The sequence below is a fragment of the Mus caroli genome, unplaced genomic scaffold (genome assembly GCF_978045245.1).
Source record: "Mus caroli unplaced genomic scaffold, Mus_caroli_1 scaffold_1, whole genome shotgun sequence".
NCBI classification, from domain to species: domain Eukaryota; kingdom Metazoa; phylum Chordata; class Mammalia; order Rodentia; family Muridae; genus Mus; species Mus caroli.
Window position 1 is genome coordinate 150,615,840 of NW_028227256.1, and position 24,827 is coordinate 150,640,666.

General features: G+C 46.0%; 1 protein-coding gene across 1 annotated transcript in view; it reads right to left on the bottom strand.

Annotated features, from left to right (window-relative positions):
- The window catches only part of Lamc2 (laminin subunit gamma 2), a 62,206-nt gene that overhangs the window by 17,443 nt on the left and 19,936 nt on the right, over positions 1–24,827 (bottom strand). The window contains exons 3-11 of the mRNA XM_021170094.2: positions 18,236–18,371; positions 13,727–13,825; positions 11,381–11,517; positions 10,101–10,223; positions 8,283–8,472; positions 5,062–5,174; positions 3,940–4,158; positions 3,155–3,337; positions 1,450–1,695 (exon numbers count right to left, since the gene is read on the bottom strand). Of these exons, the coding sequence (XP_021025753.1) occupies positions 1,450–1,695; positions 3,155–3,337; positions 3,940–4,158; positions 5,062–5,174; positions 8,283–8,472; positions 10,101–10,223; positions 11,381–11,517; positions 13,727–13,825; positions 18,236–18,371 (1,446 nt within the window). The remainder of the gene's footprint in view (positions 1–1,449; positions 1,696–3,154; positions 3,338–3,939; positions 4,159–5,061; positions 5,175–8,282; positions 8,473–10,100; positions 10,224–11,380; positions 11,518–13,726; positions 13,826–18,235; positions 18,372–24,827) is intronic.

A 24,827-nucleotide genomic window follows, 5' to 3' on the forward strand; every position in this document is an offset into this window, starting at 1 on the left:
CAGCACCGCTACTTTAGTCCTGAGGTGCCAACTGCAGGCAACGGCAGCTGCTCATAGCAGAGTAAAGGAGCTTGTCTAATTTTAATGAAATCTAAAACAACGAAAGAGTTTTCATTTATGTACTATGTGTTTGTTTACTTAAAAAAAAAAAGGTCTCGCTCAGTCGCTCAGGCTAGCCTCTAACTCAGGATTATCCTGCCTTAGCCTCAGGAGTGCTGGGATTGCAGGCATGAACCACCCCACCTGGTCACAGGGGACCTCGAAGCATCTCTAGGTAGACATTCTGGTGTCAGGACCTGATAGCAGCCACACACCAGAGTCATCTGGGGCCTCAGTGTGTCCATGTTTAGGGGCTAACGGTGGCCCTGCACTTTAAGGCTGAGCTGAGGGGACACACCTGCACACTCGGGTTCGGATCTGAAGCAGCCCTTAGCAGCCCCCCTACGAAAGCCTCTTTGAAGCTGAATCTCCTCAGGAGAACTGTCTTAGTCAGGGTTTCTATTCCTGCACAAACATCATGACCAAGAAGCAAGTTGGGGAGGAAAGGGTTTATTCGGCTTACACTTCCATACTGCTGTTCATCACCAGAGGAAGTCAGGACTGGAACTCAAGCAGGTCAGAAAGCAGGAGCTGATGCAGAGGCCATGGAGGGATGTTCTTTACTGGCTTGCCTCCCTGGCTTGCTCAGCCTACTCTCTTATAGAACCCAAGACTACCAGCCCAGGAATGGTCCCACCCACAAGGGGCCTTTCCCCCTTGATCACTGATTGAGAAAATGCCTTACAGTTGGATCTCTTGGAGGCATTTCCTCAACTGAAGCTCCTTTCTCTGTGATAACTCCAGCTGTGTCAAGTTGACACAAAAATAGTCAGTACAAGAACCTTCTGCGGTTACCTTCGTAATCACACCGAAGTCCCGAGAGGGTCTCTTCAACGGCTTTACAACCAGACTCCTCCCCTCCTGGGTTTGTTCCGGCTCAGTGGTGAGTCATTTATTGCTCTCTGGTGACAGGTCTGGCAGCTTCTTTTCTGCCTACCTGCCTTGGGGTTGGGCAGGATGTGCCCCCACTTATCTGCTCTTTCACTCAGGAATGTAAACCTGACCTTTTTTTTTTTTTTTTTTTTTAACTTTTCCCACCCAGGTTTAACCATTTGAGAGTTTCTAATGCTGCTTTCAGAAGCCGGTGCAGGGGAGGCTGGTCTTATGTGGCATGTGAATGAATAGTACAGACTGTTCAGGAGCCGGTCTGGTCATAGAACTAGTTGCCTCATGATATTAGCTGTCCTTGCCTTTGCTTCCATGTATAGATTCAAGCAAGCTCATATGTCCTTACACATGTGCATGTGTACACACACATACACACACACACACACACACATGCATGCACACACATACATATACCGAGAGAAAGAGCTAGGGGTGCATAATTTGTCTAAGGGTATAGTCTACCTCGACACTTGTCTGCTGGGTTGGGAGCCAATGGGTCTCCAAAGTATCCTGCTTTGCACTGGTCACAGTAGACACCGGCTGTGTTGTAGATACATTTCAAGCATCTGCCTGTCAACTGGTCACAGTTCCCAGAGGCACTGGGGTCCACGTTGTTGTTGCATTGGCAGCGTTGACAAGGTCTCACTGGGCCACGTTCCCCAAAGGGATCCCCAAAGAAGCCATCAGCACAGAGCTCACAGCGGGCACCTGGGAAGGAAGAAAAGAACATGGGGTCAGCCCACACCAGATTGTTCCCCACGGGCAGCAGGACCAGAAAGAGGCCTAAGGCACTTGGTAGAAGAAGCCGGCAGATGCACGGTGGTAGTTTGAATGAAAATAACCCATAGGCTCATAGGGAGTGGTGATATTAGGAGGTGTGGCCTTGTTGGAGTGGGTGTGGCTTTGTTGGAGGAAGTGTGTCACTGTGGGTGGGCTTTGAGGTTTCAGAGGCTCAAACCAAGCTCAATGTGTCACTGTCTCTTCCTGCAGCCTACAGATCCAGATGTGGAACTCTCAGCTACCTCTCCAGCACCATGTCTGCCTGGATGCTACCATGCTTTCTGCCTTGATGATAATGGACTAATCCTCTGAAACTGTAAGCCAGCTCCAACTAAATGTTTTCCTTTATAAGAGTTGCTGTGGTCATGGTGTCTCTTCACAGCAATGAAACCCTAACTAAAACTTGCATCAATCCCAGGCTCCTGGCACAGTACCCTAAGGAACAGATGAGCATGGCAGGGGTAGAGACTGCCACTTTATGGTCATGGTCACCACAGATTGACTTCATTAAGCGCCACAAAGAGGCTTAATTAGCTTGTGGGTAGAAGCCGGCAGGAATACAGAGGCAGTGGCATTTCAGTGACACCGAGACTGCTGCAGAGTGCTTAGTTTTTCAGATTGCAGACGTAACTGTCTTCCTTCTTACCCTAGGTTACTTGAACATAACCAGATCTAGGAATGTACTCTGAGGGTAGATTACTGGCCCAGCACGCACAAAACTCTGGGTTTGATCTCCCAGGATTGCCCAAAAGCAGATACGGTGGCAAGCACCTATACTCCCAGCATTTGGGAGGTAGAGGCAAGAGATCAAGAACTCAAGGTCAGGGCTGGAGAGTGGCTCAGTGGTTAACAGCACTTTCGGCTCTCATAGAGGACCTAACTTTGGTTCCCAGCATCCACATGAGATTGTCACAACTACTTATGACTAGCTTCAGGGCATCCTATGACTTCTGTTAACCTCGTGGGCACCTGCACTCATGTGCACAGACCACCCCCATACACATAATTAAAAACAAATAAATATTTTTCTTCAAAAGACATTTAAGGTCATTCTCACATACTAAGTTCAAGGCCAGCTTGGGCTACAGCAGCTCCTGGAGGGGCAGGGGAACTATGACTATGTAGTTGGTCTGAAGCTTTCATTCCCTAAAGAAATGCACATGACTGTCAACAAGCCAGCACTATGCTTTTTCCTCCATAACCGCACCAGCCCGTGGTCAATCCCAGTCACAGCTCAGACACCGCATACACCTATCTCTAGAATGTGCACATTTATATTAACCTGAAGCAACTATTACTCCCCAGAAATTCTCCTGAATGGGAGCTATTTGCACACGTGCACAGCATCAGGACAGGAAGCCGAGGGAGTGCAGGGTGTTGGCCCTACCTGTGACCCCAGGGGGACAGTTGTTACACACCACCTCCTCTGTCTCAGGCATCACTGAACAGCTGAACCCATTGTGACAGGGACATGGTTTGCAGCTACGGGGATCATGTGGGTCATTGTAGAAACCGATGGGACAGTCAGCACACTCAATGTCAGGATTCTCGTCTCCAGAGTAGCAATCTCCTGGAGTGTAGAAGAAAGAAATGACTGCTGACATAGTTCTGTCAGTGTAGATGGAATGTGGGGATCAGTTTACAGAGGCCCCAGCCTTCCCAGAGCCTCCCTCAGCATCTGAACGCTGACAGACATTCATCCTCACCCTTGAACCAGACAGAAACATGGCCACCACCTTGGATCTCAGCCTTACCCGTCACATTCAGTTAGACACACACATCCTCACTGGCCGTAGCATAGCACTGTTCCCCTATCCTTCATGGTCACATCGTTTGGTCACCACCTTCATTTAAAGCCTGCATTGCCTTTGATCTCCCCACACAATTCCTGCAACCCAACACCAATCCCCCCACCTTGTACGGAGCATGACGGTCATTTCCTGTAACCTGGCACCTTTCACTCACAATCCTACGGCATTTCCATAATGAAAAGAGGTCAAGTGTCCTATCACCACCTCTGGCTCCCTCGACCTTGGTCCCACGCTCCCCATTATTTCTCCATCCCCTAAGCGAATTCAGGTATGATATTTCCTCCTCAGTCCTTGCTTCTCCGGGAGACCCACTCCTCCGCCTCTACCGGGGGACACCTGGTCCAGGTGTCACTTCACTCACCCGTGTCTGGATCACAGGCCCCTCCCCCTTGGCAGTTACAGGGAACACAGGCGCCAAAAGGCCCCAATCTTGCCGAATCTCTTTTGTAACCAGAAGCACATTCCTGGCAGAATTGTCCCTTGTACCCAGCAGGGCATACACAACGTTCAACCCAAGGGGCTGGGGCTCCAGAGACAGGGCGGGCTGAAACCAGGGTCACGTTATCAATGTACCCTGTACCTGCAATAGAAAGAAGACGTTGAAAGAGGCAAGGTCTAAAAACCACAATAGAGAACGGTGGCTTCTTCAGGCCTGTAGTCCCAGGACAAAGGGAAGCAGAGGCAGGAGAATCTTTGTCAACTCAAGGCCAGCCTGGTTTACCATTACCAGTTCAAGAGCACCCAGGATTTTATTTTCTTTGCCCAGGTGCTGATCACACATTGTGGTACATGGACAGCTATAGCAGTCAGTGTCAGTACTCTGGAATGGGGAAAATTAAGGTCTAAATTGTGGCTGAACCCATATTAGCTGTGTGGATTGGGCAAATTCCTTGATCTCTGCAGACTTCGTGTTCTTAGTTTACAGGAGAGGCAAAGAGTATTGTCTAGCCCCCTGGTTTGTTGTGAAAATTACACAAGACACTACCTGGCATAACATACCTGGGAAATGGTAACAGTTCAGCAAACTGCTGGCTGCCACCCTGCCTGCTCCCTCTGTATCTGTGGCACTGGGGACATGGACATGGAAGGCCAGCCACACTTCTTTGGTCAGTGTTTAGAAGTGTGAAGCACCCTCCCCTTTAAATAATTGTAGGTAGGATTAGAAGGCCCAACACAGGAAGTCCAAAGATGGGAACTAACAGAGGAGATGCCCATTAGCTGTGGACTGTGGACCATAACCGAACTAAAGAAGGGACTCTTAGCAAAGAAGTATCTAGCTGATACAAAGAGATCTAGCTGATCTCTTGCTAGAGAAACATTCCTGTTAGGAAAAAAGAATATAAAACACAGACTCAGGATTTCTGAGAGGAAACCATCAAGTTAGTTTATCTTCCTGACCAGGGTCTGCTGTCACCCGTAGAACTCCAAAACAGATGAAGCTAAAACCAGGGATGGGGTCTTTTGCTCTTTCCTGGTCACTTACTATATTCTCCGTACGTAGCTCGGATCAGGAGGGCTGTGAGGTTCCGCAGTAACCTTCGATATTCGAAATAACTCAGCTGGGGACTCCAGTGACTGCTTGGATGTTCATTCAGTCTGCATAATTGAACATTTTTCAATGTTTACAAAGTCAAGTCATGCCACAGTGATACCTGATACAAGTTATGTCCAAGAAGGTGAGAACAGTTGAGCGTTGGCTTCGAGTTTTCTAGGAGACAGAAGCTTGGAGTTTTCTCTCTCCACAGGAAGGGAGAATTCCACAGGAAGCAGTGAAGGGTGTGTCAGTGTATATATTTCCAGGGATCACTGCAAAAGCTGGTCCCAAGCCCTCAGACACATGCAATACTCTTAGCAATTGCATAACCCAATACTAGACACATATCAGCTCCCCAGGTTCTGGCCCTGGAAAGTTACTGTTTATTCTAAGCTTTGTTCTTAAGGGATGTACTTGTGACCTGGGTATGCTTCATTGGTTCCTTCCATCTGTCCATACCCTTGCCCTCCCTGGAATCCTTTTGTAAGTGCAGGGAATCAAACCCAGGCCTCACACACACCAGGCAAGTGCCCATCACGGGCTGAAGCTGCCATCAGAATGAAGCCCGTGGTGCCTGCACCAGTCATCTCTGTGCTAGCCTTCGGGTTTCTGTTCCTGGAATACTGACTGTATGAAAGACCCTTTCATTTCATTCTCTGACTGGCTGATTAAATAAAGCATGGTTGTGGGGCTGGGGATACAAGTCAGTGGTAGAGAACTTGCCCAACATATACTCAGCCCTGCATGTTTAATCCCAGCACTGCGATGAATGAATAAATTAGTGAAAGAAATTAAAAAAAAAAATCAAAGTTGACTGTGTCCTTGGCCTGGGCAAGAAATTATGGGATTGGGGGAAAATAAAACTAGGCAGAGATGATTAAGATTCAGCCCTTGGAGTTGGAATAATTTAATCCAGTTTGGGCTGTTAGCAATTCACAAACAGAACACCGTGGGAACAAATACATGATGTCTGTAACTTTGCCTGGGTTCAGAGAAAGCTCAGACAAAGAAAGCATGTAAGCTGAACCCCAAAGAATAAGTTCACTAAGCCGAGGATGTGAGACTCCAGGCAGGAAGGAGGCACACGTCATCAGAGTAAGTAGCAATCAGGTAATTAAGCACTGAGTTCATGTGGATGCTGGCTCTAAGTCTGCCTCTCTCTGCTCCTATTGGCCCCCACACTCCTTCACTGCACACTCACTCACACACACACAAGTGTGCATACATTTGTGTGTGTATGAGTGTGTCTGTATAGGTATATGATATGTATGCACAGACACACTCATACACACACAAATGTACATATACATCATACACCTACACAGACTCATACACAAAGGAGATTTGTGTGTGTGTGTGTGTGTGTGTGTGTAACTATGTTGGGCATTTAGAGGGCAAAAGCAGGCAGATCTCCGAGCTCCAGGACATCCATGTGCAAGTGATACCATATATGTATATAAATTGGGCTAGAGAGATGATGGCTCAGTATATACCACTCTTGCATACGACTAGAGTTCAGTTCCTACCACATACATCAGGTAGCTCACAACTGCCTTAACTCCAACTCCAGGGGTTCCAACATCCTCTTTTAGACTCACATGTACATACCCCTGACACACACACATATAAATTTAATTTTTAAAAAATCATTATTATGTGTATAGGTGCATGGCAGAGTGTCTCATGTCACAGTACACATGCAGAGACCAGAGGACAACTTCATGGTCTCTTTTCACCTTCTTGTAGGTTCCAGAGATCAAACTTGAGTTACCAGATCTGAGCAGCAAGTCCTTTTATCAGCTGAACCATCTCACCAACCCATGACACTTTTCTTTTTTTCTTGAGACAAAGTTTCACTATGTATCCCTGGCTGTCCTGGAACTCATTATGTAGACCAGGCTGGCCTCAAAGTCAGAGATCTGCCTGCCTCTGCCTCCCAAGTGCTGGGATTGAAGGCATGCGCCACTATGCCCAGTGACAGCCTCTCAGTGGCTTTCCATCATCTGGTCAGCATAGACAAGATGTAAGCACCTGGCATGACACAAAAGATACAGCCTGGTAAGTCCTTTCTAGACGTATCAATCTTATTTATCCATCTCCTTTATCCATGCTATGTTCCAGCTACAAAGATATTATCCATGGGGCTCAGGAGATGGCTCAGTACTGGTGGTGGTGGCACACACCTTTAATCCCAGCACTTGGGAGGCAGAGGCAGATGAATTTCTGAGTTCGAGGCCATTCTGGTCTACAGAGTGAGTTCCAGGACATCCAGGGCTACACAAGAAACCCTGTCTTAAAAACAAACAAACAAAACAAAAACAAAATAAAACAAAACAGTACTGTGGTTCCCAGAACCCACATGGTAGTTCACAACAACCATCCACCATCGGTTCCAAGGGAACATCCTCACGGATATTCACACATAGAGGTTGTCTTCCTCTAATGTTTCTTTCTGGAATAGCCTTGTGTATCTTTCCATTCTCAGCCCCTACACTTGATGCCTTCATGAAGCTCCAGGCAGAATTAAGCTCATTTCAAAACAAACGTTTACCAGAACCAAGGCAGCTACTGGACCGTATCGTGTCTGCTTTTAGGTGTGTTATAGATCTCACTAGGTCACAAGCTCTTGGAGGACCAAGATCTTATTCCATCTTTCTTAGCCTCTAACAGTACAAAGCACCAACCGAGTGGGCACAGCTTCCCTCTACTGCCTCTCTGAACCCATCACTCCAAAGCCACTTTCTATTGGATGGACCCCAGCTCTGCAATGTCACCTGCAGCAGTTTCTCTGAGCTCAGTCCTCCCCACACTCCTCACCCCACTTCTTGTTCCACTGGAATTCAACTACTAGTGATTCCATCCACACTTACCTCACCTTCTCGGGACAAGTATCTCTGCTACCAGTGCAGCTGTACCTCTTATGTGTCTTCAGAATACCTGTGTCCGCCCTGTTATCTCAGTCACCCAACTGGCTGTACATCATTCTCTCCTCATGCCTGTGAACCTGTCAGCTACCGGAGGGAAGGAACAGTGTCCTGTTTCTGCATGTAACACTGTGCCTAGTAACCCACATGGCTCAGAAAAGCCTACTGGCTGGATGTGTGCTGGGACGCATGTGTGAACAAACAACATGGCTCTAGCTGGTTGGTGTGCTTGTGGCCTCTTTTTACCTGAATGTGTAAGTCTTTGTGATCCCACAGGGAAGTGTCTTGCCCGGTGCCATCAGAGGAGCCCTGATCTTTAGACCAGCACCTTCCAGGATCACATCGTAGGCAGATGGCTGTCTACCTCCTCTGTCCACACGGTAGTCAAAAGACAGGCTCTGCCCGTAACTCACTTGCTGGTTACCGAGGAATTTGGCTGTGAAATGGATTTTTGAAAAGATCAGTGGTACAGCTGAGAAGACAAATGCATGACCAAATTAAATTAATATTGTCAGTTTCTACTGGAGTCCTGTGTGACCCACCCATCCTTCTATCCCAAGCCACCCTGACGGAAGGGTCAGTCACGTCATGGGATGTGGGTGTGATATTTTGGCTGTGTAAGTAGCTCCAAAGATAATTCTACTTATCAGATAGCTCATGACATGACCAGTCTGATGGACAAAGATCCAAGGCAAAACAGCTGGGGTGCCACTTGTTATATATAAGTGTCTTTCATTTTGGCGAACACTTAGCAGATATTATATTTGTGTGTATACTTCTGTGTGTAGCAGGTGAGCATGGATGTGTGTGCAGGGATGTGAACAAGCATGTGGAGGCTGGATATCATGTCGAGTGTCCTCCTTAATCACTTGACATCTTTTTTTTGAAACAGTCTTTCACTGAACCTGGAACCCACCGATTTGGCAAGTGTCTCTGGCTAGCAAGCCCCAGGGATTCTCATGTCTCTACTGTTGTAGGACTGGGGTTCCAGGCATGTGCCACAATCACCAGCTTTTCCCCTGAGTTCTTAGCGTTCAAACGCAGGTCGTCATGCTTGCACCACACATTCTTTACCGGCTAAGCCATCTCCCCAGCTCTGCCCATATCTGATGACAATAATTCTTGACTACTGGCATGCCCTCTCTCATTTAATAGTTGAGAGGACTAAAGTTCAGAGATGTTAAAAAGAACCACTTGCTTGGGAAGTGCTCATTAGCTAAGGTTATGAACTAGGATTCAAAATTCTAGTCAGACCTTTGCCACTCAGATCAATAGTTTTAAAGTTTTTTTAATGTTTAAATACTTATTTATTTATTTATTTATTTATTTATTTATTTATTATACATAAGTATACTGTAACCTGTCTTCAGACACTCCAGAAGAGAGTATCATATTTTGTTACAGATGGTTGTGAGCCACCATGTTGCTGGGATTTGAACTCAGGACCTTTGGAAGAGCAGTTGGCACTCTTAACTGCTGAGCCATCTCACCAGCCCAGTTTTAAAGTTTTAACATGTGCTTTGGGGTTGGAGAGATGGATCAGCAGTTAAAGAGTTCTTCCTGCTCTTCCAGGGGACCTGAGTTCAGTTTCCTAGCACACACATTGTGCGGCTCACAGCCTCCGATAGCTACGGCTCCAGGGGACCCAACACCCTCTTCTGGCCTCTGAGGGACCCTGTACACATGTGTGCATTCCTATGTGCAGATATACATACACATTAATTAAATGTTTTAGCTTTTCAAAAAGACATTCTTTGTGTCTGCTTCTTAATTGACCCATTAAGTTTGGTTTCATGCTCCGATGGGAATCTAGTAACTGCTCATTTGGCTAATAGGTGGGTACAGAGGGAATCCCAGCAGGGCTGAGCTCCAGGATGCCTTGATGGCTCTACAGTGTCATGGAATAGTGACTTATCAGACTGGGCCTAAGCTCCAGGTGTCTACTGGAGCTGCTGCAGCCCCAGTGATGGGGACGGGTCGTACATCACATCTTCCAACTTAGTTTTTCTCTCCTGACTCTGCAGTCCTACCAATTGGCTTCTGCAGAAACCACCCCTCACATACCAGGGGCCACAAAATAGACGGGGTCTGCTCTTCGGGCAGAACTAAACACGTCCCGATGGCGCTGTGACCAGTGGAGTTTTGCAGGTGCCCCATTTCTCTGAACCGCCTTCCAACCATCCGCATCTGCAAGACAAGACACTGCTATGAGGCTGCTCCCATTGTCCCTTGAATTAGGTACGCAAGGCTCACTGATCAAAAAGCCCCAGGAGTAGAAAGGGGTTTGCTCAGCATTTTTGCTTTCTTTTAGAGTTTTCAGAATTCCCCAGTCACTCCTATCCACCAGGCCCTGTCCTCAGCAGCTTTGCCTTTAAAAAAAAAAAAAATATATATATATATATAATATTCCATGTGTATGTGTGTGCACATGCCACAGTATGTGTGTGTACGTATGTGTGTGCATGCCATAGTGTGTGTGTGTGTGTGTGTGTGTGTGTGTGTGAAGGTTAGAGGACAACTTGTCCCAGTCAGATCTCTTCTACCACTATGAGGGTCCTAGGAGTAGAACTCGGGTCCTCAGACTTGGTGGCAAGTGCACTTAGCCCCAGCTCTCTAGATGGCCCTTTCTTTGCCTTATCTTTATCTGGCTCTTATCTTTGGACTCCTGTGATTCTATGCTTGCTCTCACCTGCCTATAATTTGTGGTTTTTACCGTGCTCACCAAACCAAGATCTGGCCTTAATGGAGTGAGGCAAAAATTCAAACAAGCTAAAAATAGTATCAATTTCAATATTTTTTGTTGTGCTCTGAAGCAAGCTAAAGATATATATTAACTCAGTGCGATGGGATGTTATTAGTGAGCGTGGATTCTGAGATGTTCTCATAAACTCCTCGTCCACATGAACGATTCTTTGAGGTTTTGAAATAGATATGGGTGGGAAGTAGAGGGATGTTAATAGCTTGTCTCCTTTTTAGTTATTTTTAAATTATTCATATGTTGTTCAGCTGTAATTTTTTAAAGATATATGGTTTGTCTTATCCCGACAATATAATGTACATTAAAAAAAATAATGCAAGAGGGCTAGAGATGTAGCTCAGTTAGGAAGGTGTCTGCCTAGCATACCCAGGGTCCTGGGTTCGATCCCTGGCACAGAACTGAACTGCGTGTGATGGAACAGCTTTGTAATCCCAGGACCTGGGAGGTGGAGAACCATGACTTGAGAAGCCATCCTGTGACTAGGGAAGCCACTGTCATAAACACAAGTCACAGATCTTAGTATAATGCTAAATTAAAAAAAAAAAAAAAAAAAAAAACAGCAAAACCTTTTGTAGAGATACTTTACCCTGACTGAAAGTTGAAGTGATTTTGTGGACACTGAAGTCGGCAGAGGCGTGGCAGCTGGCTGAATGCCCATAGCAGAAACACTGGGTACAGCCCTCAGGGTTTGCCCGGTCCAGATGATAGTAGCCTGGTCGGCACCTGCAGCAGAATCATAGAAGTCAGGGCAACACTATTATTTCTTATTTCACAGGGAATGCCATGGCTGACCCAGCCTCTTCTACTCTCTCTCCCACTCAGCACCATTAATTTCCAGAAAGAAGAAAATGGCAAGGTTTACATACGACCTCTGACCTCCACTCCAGACCACCAGAGGGGCAATTCCAGCCCCCACCCTCACCCAAACATATACACAACAAATGAGCATGTCCACTGTCTCTGCCTTCACTAGAACCTTGGAAGTCTGGAAACTTGACTACTGACCCATCTTTGATGACTGGATGGAGGTAGGGTAGGGAGGAATGAGACAGGATTATGCAGAGCTGACCTGCCCTGGAGCGAGTGTTTAATGGAGGGGAAGTGGGGGCCAGAAAGACAAGGCTCTTACCTCAGAACCTATTCAACTGTCCCAATCCCCAAGAGCTTGGAGTACTTACCAGCACCATGTTTGTCATACCTAGGCCTGGTCCACAGAGGAAAGATCCAGTAACAAAGATAAAAGAAACCTGGAGACTTCCCAGAGCAGCCAACTGCAGGCTGGCATTCCACCCCTGCTCCCAGACCAAGCTCTCGGGCAGCTTCTCTTTGGACAACTGCCAAGCAAGGCTGAGCTCTGAGGAGGCTTCAGGAAAGAAGGCTCCGGTTTTCTCCACACAAGACAGGAACAGCCCCGTAGGCACCTTATGTCTACACCTTCATTCAATTCCCCCCTGAAGATAGAGTTGCTGAGACAGGAATTATTTCTGACGTTCTTGGTGGAGGAGGATAAAAGGGCCGAGGTGGGATTCAAACCCATGGAGAGGGAAGGATGAAGGAGGGAACAGAGCCGTGGGATGACCAATGACGAAGAAAACCAAGGATGATTGGCACGCCACCCAGCGATGGTCACTCCCATGGACCACTGATGTCACTGGGATAGAATATTGTTAACAGAGACCCACTAATTATGGCAATGGCAACTGTTACTCTATGTAGCTGTCTACTTTGTTGCATATTCTAGAATTTAAAAGGCTTCCAAAGACAGGTTTAGTGGCACATGTCTGTAATTCCAGTTCTTGGGAAATAGAGGCAGGAGGATCAGATGTTCAAGGTCAGCCTCTGCTATTGTAGCAAGTTCTAAACCCTGTCTTAAAACAGTAATAAATAAATAAGGCTTTCCAGTAGGGAGTAGTATAATCCTAGCATTTGGGAGGATGAGGCAGGAGGATTGCTATGACTTCAAGGCTAGCCTGGCTACATGACGAGTTCTAGGCCCAGCCTCTGTTACAGGGTAAGACTCTGTCTCAACATGCATATGGTGTGTGTGTGTGTGTGTGTGTGTGTGTGTGTGTCTGAGTTTCAGGCAGTTGTGGGCCACTGGACACGGATGCAGGGATCCCAGATAGGATCCTCTGAAAGAGCAGCAAATACTCTCAACAACACCCTGAGACCACAGGCTCGGAATGCACAGGCAGCGCCTTCACCCAGGCAGATGTGTTTGGCAGGGTGCCAGGAAAATGCTTGCTTTCTTTGAGCTCTGAGGCCACCCTCATGATGGCTCCTCCGCTCACAGCCATCTCGGGGGGGGGGGGGGGAGGAAACTTTAGTCGGAACACAGATTGGACTCAAGGGATGTCCTGAGGCAGCAACTGAGGGCCAATGGCTCCTCACTGCTCCACCTGCCTCAACATGGCTCAGGCCCAAAGGGCTCTAACGTACTGTCCCAGTTCATGTGTGTACGTGTAAGTACCATCCCCTTCCTGGGGCGGTTCCTTTTCAGTACACAATGGTTATGTATGGCCATAGACTGCCATGGTGGCTGTTGCGAGGATTTTCCTCAATGTGTTTAATTAGGCCAGGCGTCTCCCAAGACCCACTTTAGTCACGTGGTCTCATTATTGCACACAGCCTTGCATCTAAGCACCTGGGAGTCCCAGGCAGCTGCCAAGGGGACTCTCTGGGGCCCTCTGTCTCTGTCACAGGAAAAACAAACAGAGGGGACCCAAGGCAGAGGATGGACCTCAATGAATGTTTTTTTGTTTGTTTGTTTGTTTGTTTGTTTTTTAAGCTCAGCCTTTGAGGAAAGGGAGAAAGAAGCTCTCAACATTTGTTCAGAACCCACTTTCCATAATTGTTCTCTGTGGATTGATTCTTAAACACCAGGTGCCAGAGCACTGTCCCTCAAGTCCTCAGGGGCACGGTTCGCACAGACCTATCACAGCGCTCTCCAGTGACGGCTGGTTTGCAGACACATCGGCCAGAATCACAGGGTCCAGAGATGCCAGCTGGGTCACAGTCACACTTGGAATCTCTGAGTGAACAAAAAGAGGAAGAAAGTTAGGAGCCGCTTTCCAGCACTTCACAGTCAGACACGCAAAAGTCAGCTGCCCAAGCAAGAGACATCCCAAGGCTACGGCTTTCTTCTGGGGACTTCTCTCAGCAATCACATCCCCACTGAACTCTTCTCACCTTTAACAACACGTTTATTTAAGCCAGTGGGGCAGTGGCCAGTGAACCCTGGGCTACCTACCCGAAAAGAGCAGAGTGTGCCAAGTGCAGGCCAAGGCCATTACTAAACGATTTAGTCTGGTCAACTAAGCACGTTAGTCTTTTTAAAAATAAGTACATAATTTATTTCTAAATAGTCTAACTCAATCACGTCTTTTAGGATGGCGCAGTCCCCTGTGTACCTGATATTGCAGTATGTTCAGGCTCTACCATTTGGTAAGGCTCAACTGAGATATAATTCATATGTCATGGAATTCACCTGTGTATTGTGAACCGTTCACTGGTTTGTAATCAGTTCTTGAAAATCATATGACCATTATCACAAAGAACAGATCTTAACCATTTCCAATGCTCCTAAAAGAGCCAAGCCACACCCTCCCTCAGCTCCCACCCCCAGCCAGATGTGGACACTGATGTACTTTCTGTCTCATTAGATTTGACTACTCTGGATATTTCTTATCATTGAGATCATATCACATGTGGCCATTTGTGACTGACTTATTTCACATACCATAAGTTTTCAAGGTCTGCCCATGTCATATCACGGAGTATATATCGTCCTCATGGCTGAATATAATCCCACCATATGGATTTACCATAATTTGCTTATCTATTCATTAGCTGGTAGACATTTGGTGTATTCCCAGTTCTTAGCAATGATGGGTAATGTTTACATGAACTTCAGCACACTAGGTTTTGTGCATTTTATCCATTTTTATCTATCATGCATGTATGTCTAGGAGTGGAATTTCTGATTTCGCTGTCTTTTGTTTGCCTTGGTGGTGAGACTCTTCCTGGAGGCACCGGAGCAGTCATCTGATCCTGACACAGCCTCCCTGACTCAGGGCTCCCTCTGGTTTCCATCACTCTTTTTGGCACACGCTCACGTATCTACCTCATCAGTCTAAAACCGAAGCTGCTAGCTCTCCCCTGGTAATGAAAGTCTGCTCAAAGACCTTATAATGGAGAAAGAGTGGATGATGTTCCCCTGTGGCTGTCTTCTGACTCCGTTAAATCCTGCCCAAACCTGAAGCTTGTTGGACTCCTTCTCCTTCACAGTCCCCATCCAGTTAATGCTAGATCTAACCAGGCTCACATCCAGAATCCCTTTCCAATCTTCGTCTTTCCATTCCTCCATAGTATATCCAAATCAACCAGCAAATACATTCTCAGGGCTAAGAACCAGGGAGATGAGAAATAGGAACCATTCCTGATTCTTGGGGTTTCAAGGTGGGGAACAGCAACAGCAGTGATGTATAATGGCAGCCATGCTGGAACACCCCCATGGTGCCTCTTTCCCTTCCTCGACTTCAGGCACTGAACCCAGCCATGAACAAGACAAAGTTCTGGTGAGAGGAAAATCCAAATGCTGATAACAAATGTGAGAGCCCAAATAAAAGTAGACTCATATATGCACAGTGGGGGAAATAAGGGGGGACCCTGGAGGAGATGATGGGACACGTGGAGCTCCCTCAAGTGCTTCATAGCTTTGTAGGAAAAGGGATGAACGCAACACATACTGCTCCTTCGAAGCAGGGGTTGTGGCTAGAGTGTGGGAACCAGGAAAGCAACGAGAAAGTGATCTAAAAGGCCAGAGAAGGATAGAAGAGAGTAATCTATGCAAAGGCCCAGAGGAAAGAAAGTCCAGACAATGGCTAGGGTAGTGCCAGTAAGGCCAGGAAGATGTGCCTGTCTGGGCAAGGGACTGTAAATAGGAGTGTCAGGGAAGTGACGTTATCAAGCCTAGTCTATTTTCATTTAATTTTTCTCTGGAGTCTAAAGAACTCTGTAGCTATGAGGTATTATAGGTAATTAGCATATGTTTCCTTTCCATGAATCCACAGCTTAGCATCACCTAGGTTTGAAGGCTGCAATCCAATGGTCTGTATTCAGTCAGAACTAACATTTTCCACTGCTGCAAACAGCCAGCCAGGGGCATGCATTTCTGGTTATTCATGCTGAACCCAGAATCAGACTTCAGGAACCAAACAGAACCAAGTAGACTTGTGGATAGAGATGCTCCATCTTTTTCTACTATCCATGTCCCCAAACCAGGATCCTCATGATGAAGGCCAAACCAGAGGAAAGGAGAAACAGGACATTTTAAACTGAGTTGTTGAAACTCATACCTTATAACTCCAGTTCTGTGGAGGCTGAGGCAGGAGAACATTTGAGGCTAGCCTGAGCTACATAACAAGGCTTTGTCTGAAAACCAAAACAATAAAGCACACAATAATACTAAAACAAAAACAAAAAAAGCAAAATGAACAAACAAATAAAAATCAGGGAGAAAGGAGGAGAATAGAGAGGGAGGAGAGGGGGAGGGGGAGGGGGGAGGAAAAATGGGGAGGGGGAGGGGGAGGAAAAGGGGGGAGGGGGAGGCTTATACTGAAGTCATTCACCAAACCATACATGTTCCTAGCACACTGTTTTTCTACTACAAAAGTGAAATGATGCATAAAATATTAACAGTGCCAAACCAGGAAAGGTCTTGGGGACAGTCCTTGAGACAAGTGGCCCAGACAGCTGCCTAAACTCATCAACAATATTTCAATACCAGCAAACAGCCAATAAGTCGCTGGACTTTGCTCCTGGTTAGCATGCCAAGTTATTACTAAGGCAAGCTTGTTTCGCCTGTCATGCAGTATAACAATCGTTGGAAGGACAAGTCTTGCAAAAGAGTTTATTCAGGACGTAGCCACAGGTGGAAATGAGTTTGGAGCTATTCATGGGCTGATGTATGGGGACAGGTGGCTGGAAGTCAGTCAGCGGTCTGAACGTGTGCAACCGTTGCCCTCAAGACCCTCACGGCAGAGGTGTTATCTATTCCTCCAAGACAGATGCTGCTCAGAAGCAACTTAGGCACGTAACTAGGAGCAGTGAGGTCTAGAAAAGCAATAATTAAGAGCAAGCTAAACTTAGAAAATTAATAAAAGCTGGTTAAGTCTTGAAAAGTAGTAACTAAGCAGGTTAAGTCTAGAAAAGCAACAGCCGGGGGCTTGCTAGGTCAAGAAAAGTAACGAGAGCAGGTTAAGTCTGGGGCCCATCATTACCAGAAACATTGGGCAGGCTGCTGATGTCAGCAGATGAAGCAGTTTAAGCCCAGAGGGTTTAGTTAGCTTTTCCCTTGCTCTCAGAAATTCCTCTGCCAATTTTCTTTCTGGCAAATTATTTACCACCAGACTCCCCCTGCTACCTCTAAGCTCTGTATCTCTGTGATTGCTGTGTGATACGCAGTGTACATTGAAGGAAGACAGTCTGAGTCCTCCTTCAACAAAAGAATCTGAGGATGGAAAGCAGGCGTTTCAAACAGAAGGAACCAGCAATTGGGCAGAGAAAACGTCTTCTACACAAAGTGTGCTGAGGTCCAGTGGGTCCCTGGTTGGAATGGGGGAGAAGCCTCTGTGTCCCTCTTGGTTCCCCAAGGAAAGCCAAATGCATGCATCCAGGTGCCGAATCTCTGGGTCTCCAAACCGGCTCTATCATCACCAGTAGCACTGGGCATTTAAATTTCTCATGGTTTAAGTATCTTCTTATTAAAATAAGTGTAATGATAATCCCAGTTGTATATAGTGTTTGTATAATGATAAAATTAAACAGCCCCACATGAAGAAGTCACAAAAGTATTTGTGGGTGTCATTATTCCCTTGGTAATAGCAATGGTGGAGTAAGGATGCTATGACAATTAATCTTGGTTGTCAACTTACACCCAGGAAGAGGGAACTACCTCCATGAGAATGGCTTTTGGGCAAGCCTATGGTGTTTTCCTGACACCTAACTGGTATAAGAGAGCCTGGCCCACAGTAGGCAACACCATTCCTTGGCAGGCAGGCGGGTTTGGGCTGTATTAGAAAGGTAGCTGGGGCTGGAGAGATGGCTCAGAGGTTAAGAGCACTGACTGCTCTTCCAGAGGCCCTGAGTTCAATTCCCAGCAACTCCATGGTAGCTCACAACCATCTGTAATGGGACCCAATGGACTCTTCTGGTGTGTCTGAAGACAGCTACAGTGTACTCACATACATAAAATAAAATAAATAAATCTTTAAAGAAAAGAAAGGTAGCCGAACATGACATGGAAAGTAACTCAGGAAGCCGTGGTCCTCCCAGGTCTCTGCTTCATGTTCCTGTCTTCAGTTCCTGCCCTGACTTCCCTCAACGATGGGCTGATGGAGATAAAACAACCCCGAGTTGTTAAACTAAGGCAGATGCTTACAGTTGCCTCTGGTCTCGAATACATCCAGCATCGGTGAGCATATGGAAGCCTGGCTGACATCGGTCACATCTTTGTCCTGTCACACCTGGCTTACACCTGCATTGTCCAGAGTTGTCGCATCCAGCACTGAGGGAACCTGTAGCCCACCAGGTGGGGAGAAGGAGAGAAGAAAAATAAGTATTTGTAAGGCATTGGAAAAAACAATGACCGTCTGCTTATGGGAGCTCCAGATGCACTCAAGGATGTGCAAATCCACTGCTTTTAACAAGGAACCCAGGCCGTTTAAATCTCTACTCAGTACGGGATATTTTGACACGTGAAGATGCCTGCTTCACAGAAAGAGGGGGGTGAATCACAGAAACATTTTTATTTACACATTTGCTCTGACTTGACAGTAGGGAACACACAGTGCCTTTCTTTTTCTTTCTTTCTTATTTTTTTTTTAAATCCCATTAATAGGGTGTGGTAATGCATGCCTATAACCCCCTGGAGGCTGCATTGGAATAACCTGACCAGATCAAGTTCAGTTAGCCTGGTCTACACAGTGAGTTCAAAACTTGTTCCAGCCTTTGGAAACTCAAGGAGAAAAACCAATGACAGCATATTAACATATTAAGATAAATTACTTTCTCCCTTGTATCTAACAACCAAAGGCCATCTTTTAGGGGCCAGTACTTGACTTGTGTGTGTGTGTGTGTGTGTGTGTTTACATGAGTGTGAACTTAGGCAAGCATGTGGCAGCCAGAGGACCATCACCAGTTTTCCCTGCCAAGCAAGGCTGGGTCTTGAATTGGCCTGGAATTCAACAACTAGATGAGTCTGTTCAGATCCACCTGCCCCCACCCCGCCAGCACCATGACTATGCGTGAGACGACACTCCCATCTCTTTTTCACACGGCTTCTAAGGATCGAACGGAGGCTCTGCCAGCAGTTCACTGACCGAGCCATCTCCCCAGCCCTGATGGCATGATATATTTTTTTAAGTATGCACGAAAACCCCTTGACGAAGAATGTGTTCACTAACCGGGGGAAGCAGAAAACTTCACTTATGGAACGTCTCCTGGTGGCTCAGTCACTGCCTTGCAGTGTCTTGTTCATTTTTTCCAACAGTGTAACAGTCACTACGTTACACTGACGGGTTTAATAATGATGTTTTCGAGATGATAGGATCTCATGTATATAAGGCTTGCTTACAATTCAGTATGTAACCAGCGGTGACCTTGGATTCCCGATCCTCTTGCACCTCCCAAGTGTTAGGATTACAGGTGTGCTCCACCACACCTGGTTTATGCAGTGCTAGGGATTGAACCAAGGGCTCCAAGCATGCTAGGCCATCACTCTACCAACTAAGCTACAGCCTCCCCCATAATGGCATTTGATCCAGGAGTATCATGCCTTGGACCATATTAACTCCCCACTACACTCACCCGCCTCCCCTAGTTCTTCCCTTTCAGTACTCTGCTCCCCCTCCTCCCAGATAGTCCTCCTCCTATTCTCATGTTATCCACGGGTCTATATGCATATATAACCTAGGTTCCACATATGAGGAAAGATATAATATTCATCTTTCTGTGTCCTCATTACGATTAATATGAGCTCCAATTCCACCCATCTTCCTGTAAATAGCCTAAGCTCACTCTTGTCTGTGCTAAATAAAACTCCACCATGTGTATATATACCACATTTTTCTGTGCATGGGCACCCAGACTTATCTCAAAGATTAGCTTCTGTGCATAGTATCCTACTGACTCAGTTTCCCATGGGCTTGCTCTTAACTGTAAATGGGTCCTCTTAGGTTTCACGTAGATGGCAGGAAAGAAAGGCTCAGGATGGGATCGCATATCAGATACCCTGTATATCAGATATTTACATTACGATCCACAACAGTAGCAAAATGACAGGTCTGAAGCCATAACAAAGTTATTTCATGGTTGGGGTCACCACAACATGAGGAACTAACTGTATTAAAGGGTTGCAGGATTAGGAAGGCTGAAAACCACTGGGTTAGAAGAAGCTGGAAGATAAGAAAACAACCCCAGCTTTGAGTTCGACAGATCTCAACTCAAATACCAGGCTCTTCTAGCTGCGTGCCTCGGGGAAAATGGCTTACATGTGATTTCTTTTAAGTGAGAATGAAAACATTGCCTCTCGGGGCTGTTGTAAGTCTAGGAGCTAATATGTAAGAGGTGCCTAAGTCAGTGTTTCACATATAGTGGGTGCTTAAGAATGTAAGCACTACACTAATAGACTATTACAGTGTTAACAGCGCAGTAGTAATTTACCCCTAAGGCATCCTTCAGGCCTTCAAGGTTGGCATGGGACTGTTTGATGTCTCTAAATGTAAACATGACTAATTGAATTCACATTCTAAAACAACAGCACTGGGATTTAAAAGCCCCTACATTATAAGCCTGGCTCTGGGCTTTAAAGAATAGACAGAGAATGGCTTCCCTGGTTCAGTTTGTGTCTCAGGGAGTGTTCCCAGGGCTCAGGTAGATAATCTCTATGCAAATCTGAGGATGCAGAGGGTGTCAAAAGTGATTAATACTTAAAGTGAAGCCAAGGAGTTTTCCAAGAGAATCTTGTTCCTCCCTACCTCCCTTCCCCACATCTTCCTCTATGTGTGGGCACACGAGAGTGCACGTGTGTATGTGTGCGTGTGTGTGTGTGTGTGTGTGTGCATGCTGGGGATATAGTTTATAGTGCAGTACCTGCTCAGCATGTGCAAGGCTCTGGATTCCAGCCTCAACATTATATGAACACACATGCATGCATATAAACTTACAGCTAAAGATGTTTTAAATAATAGCTGAACTATGCTAACCTATTGTTAGCATATTTGTTATATTGTTATATTGAATATTGATATTGAATATTGTGATATTGTTATAGATCTGTTTTTTAAAAAAGGAATGAAGGAAGAGAACAAGCCCAGTGATACTGATGATGGCCACACACCTCAAGAACTTGGGTGTCACAGAAAGAACATACACAGTGCATTTTGAAGTATTCGTGGAAGGCTAGCAGGACTTAAATATGTGACTAGCACTCAGCACTGTCACTGGGACCACAAAGTCATCCCCTAAAATAAACTCACTTCTGGCTGGGGAGATCTCAGGGGATATCGCACTCACGTGTGGGAACCACAGTTTGAGTCTCCAGCTCCTCACTGAATCTCAGTGCCCAGGAGGCTGAGCTGTATCTCAGGCCCTCCTCAGACTGTGTTACTTTGAGACAATGTCTCATTGCACTGCACAGGCTGCCCTTGAACTCACTGTTCACAAGTGATCCCGGGAGCAGGCTGGCTAGCTGTGCTAGCTGAATCTGGAGGCCCCTGCTCAGTCAGAGACCCTGCCTCAGTAAATAAAGAGGAGAGCAATCAAGGAAGACACACCATGAGCTTTGGCTTCCATACCATGTACACACCTATGCCTGCAAACATGCAGACATGCATAGCCCCACATACACATACCACATCAGCACACACATATACACTACACACGTGCAAAATAGTAAGCTCACTTCTAAACTTAGGAGAAATCGGTATGAAGGCCAAACTACTGTGAGCACAAGTCAACTGTCGGCTTCATTTACCACACGTGACATAGTGATGTGGCTTTTTTTTTTTTCCTTTTTAAGATTTTTTTTTTTCATTTGAAACTTGTAGTCAATTGGGGGGCTGAAATCACTCAGGACATTATCTTTAAAGAAGACCCATAATTCCACCTACTTGGGAGACTGAGGCAGGAGGATTGCAATCCCAGGGTCTGTTGGGTTACAGAACAAGTTTACTGACAGTCTGGGCAGCTTAAGGGATGCTGGGATATAGTTCAGTGACAGGGCACTTGCCCAGCATGCACAAGGCTCTAGGTTCACTCTCTAACACTCCTTCCTCAAATCAGGCTACTGGTTAGTGATTGGTAAAGCCCAGGTACAGTTAGGAATAATAAGTAGTAAAAACAGTTCATTCCACCAATGTATCCCTCGGCCTAGGCAGTTGGACCTTAAACCTTTCAGTTTCTTCATCTCCTCCCAGGGACTGTGGGTGTGTGACAGGCATGGCCTGTCAAGTCTATCAAAATGTTTTGGAAAGTATAAGGTATTAGTTAGTCATTAGGAAATCCAGGTTTGCAGCCGGGTGTGGTGGCACACGCCTTTAATCTCAGCACTCGGGAGGCAGAGGCAGGTGGATTTCTGAGTTCGAGGCCAGCCTGGTCTACAGAGTGAGTTCCAGGACAGCCAGAGCTATACAGAGGAAATCCAGGTTTTCTGAAGGCACCTGTCTGCCTTGGAGATAAACAAAGTATTTTGATTTTTTTTTCATTCATACGGAAGGGACAGGAAGGACCTGTTCTGGGGACAGACGACCCGGATTATATTTGTAGCTCTTGCAGTGCCTTGCTGGGAGATTTCAGGCTACTTCTTATCCTTCTAGATCAACTTCTCCACTGTTAAAAGATACTTTCAGATATTCAATGATAAGCTAGAGTTTTTAATAATAAGTAAAATGTTAACAAGTCATTTTAGATCATATATATGAGACTTCAGTCATGCCTGGATATTATTATTTTATTCATATTCTCTCTCTCTCTCTCTCTCTCTCTCTCTCTCTCTCTCTCTCTCTCTCTCCAGAGTTGTTTCATGTGGCCCAGGCTAGACTTGAACTTGCTATGTAGCTAAAACTGGTCTTGAACTCCTGATCCTCCTTCCTCTGCCTCTCAAGTGCTAGGGTTACAAGCTTGTATCATCACATCTGGTTACAATATAATTTTTTTAAAGCTCAATTTTAAAATGGTCAGGTCAACCTTCATCTTTATAAGAATATCTATCATTGACTTATACTTTACTAACTTGTCTATCATGTGTTTAACTATTCTTGCACTATAGTGTGACACAAATATCCAGATGACCTTTTAACTGAGAACACTGGCGCTGTATAGAGGTCACACCATATGTCTCGAGTGACTCAGAGGGAGCTACATCGACAAGACCTGAACTTAGGCTGTCTGGCTCCCAAACTTACCACTATGTGCTATGCTATCAGCAGACCTAGGCTGAAGTCCTTGGTCTGCCCTGCAGCTCTGCAACCTTGCACAGGCATCTTCCTGTCTCCTACCCTCACTTCTGAGACAGGAACTGTGTTCAGAAGGTTCTCTGATTACTGCAGAAACAGCACCATGCTAGCTATCCATCACTGTGTATCTCTACACCTCCCACTGAGCTCCCGTGAAGTCCCAGATATCTCCAGAGAAAAAGAGGTATGCTTTCTCATACTGGGCTGGTGGGAACCACACAGAGACAAGTGAGAAACCTTCCCTTGCCCTTTCTGTTCAGCAGCTCATTCCTGGTCTCCTCTGGAATTAGAACTCTGTATTCTGCCCAAGGTTTGCAGGGAAGCCCGTTGAGTCTCTGTCACATGCTCACAGAACATTTTGTGGGGACAACTCAGCTCCTGTGATGAGCAGCAAAGCTGCGTGTTTTCTGGGGACCTTGGCTCCTCCAAGAATCTCAAATACCCATTAAAATTTAATCATTTTTATCTTGCTCTTTGAAGTCTTTTGGTTCATGGTGAGAACTGAGAACTCTAAGAGGTTCTGGATGTCACGTTAACTAAACACATAACTAAACAGACTGGTTTCAGGCTACATCATAACAGCAAACCCAGGTGAGGCTGGGGCTGACCCCAGATCTTTATCACCCCTGGTCATTCCAGTTTTCTAGAAAGTTCCTGACATTACTCCACTAACAACTCATCTTGGATACCCCAAAGCCTGCTCAGATTCACGTTCCTCCAGCTGCAGCTGTGACGAGGTTCCACAAAGCCACGCTAAAGCAGAACCACGCTACAGCTTTACCCTTTAAGTGTGCATCGAGTTATATGCTCCTAAACGCTTTCCAACAAGGAGAAGCACCAAATGCCAGGAAAGATAACAGACTAATGATGTACCAACAAAAACCTCAGTATATCAATAGACCTCTGCCTCTCCTGATGTGTTTACTTACTAACATGTGTGCACTGACTACCCATGATAAACACAGCCCAACATGCACAACAGACACACTGGAGAAGATGCTGAAAACCAGTAAGAGAGAAAGAGAGAAAGAAAGAGAGAGAGAAAGAAAGAAAGAAAGAAAGAAAGAAAGATAGACAGATAGGTAGAATAAATCCCATAATAGCTAGCTTTTCTGTGAGCCCACCTCCCAGGTAGGAGCTTCCCATCTGGTGTTTGCTCTTGCGAACAGCACCTTCAGCAGCTCTAGTCTTTCTCTGTGGCTTTCCTGTCTGTACTTTGAATGGCTAGAACCCAGAACAAGTGCAGAAACACGTCCTTACAATCCGACTTTTTCTTCCTTTATTTGTTTTTTGTTTTTGTTTTCTGAGACAGGGCCTCGTGTAACCTAGACAACTCTCTATGTGTCTGAGGATGACCATGAACTCCTGATCCTCCTGCTTCTACCTCCCCAGTGCTAGGATTATAGGCAGATGTCCCCACACCCAGCCAATCACTCTTTCCAATAGCCTGGTCAAAGCAAAGGTGGACGTGAAGAGCTGTCACTGAGAGAGACCACCTTCCTTTGTCCCTGGATCATA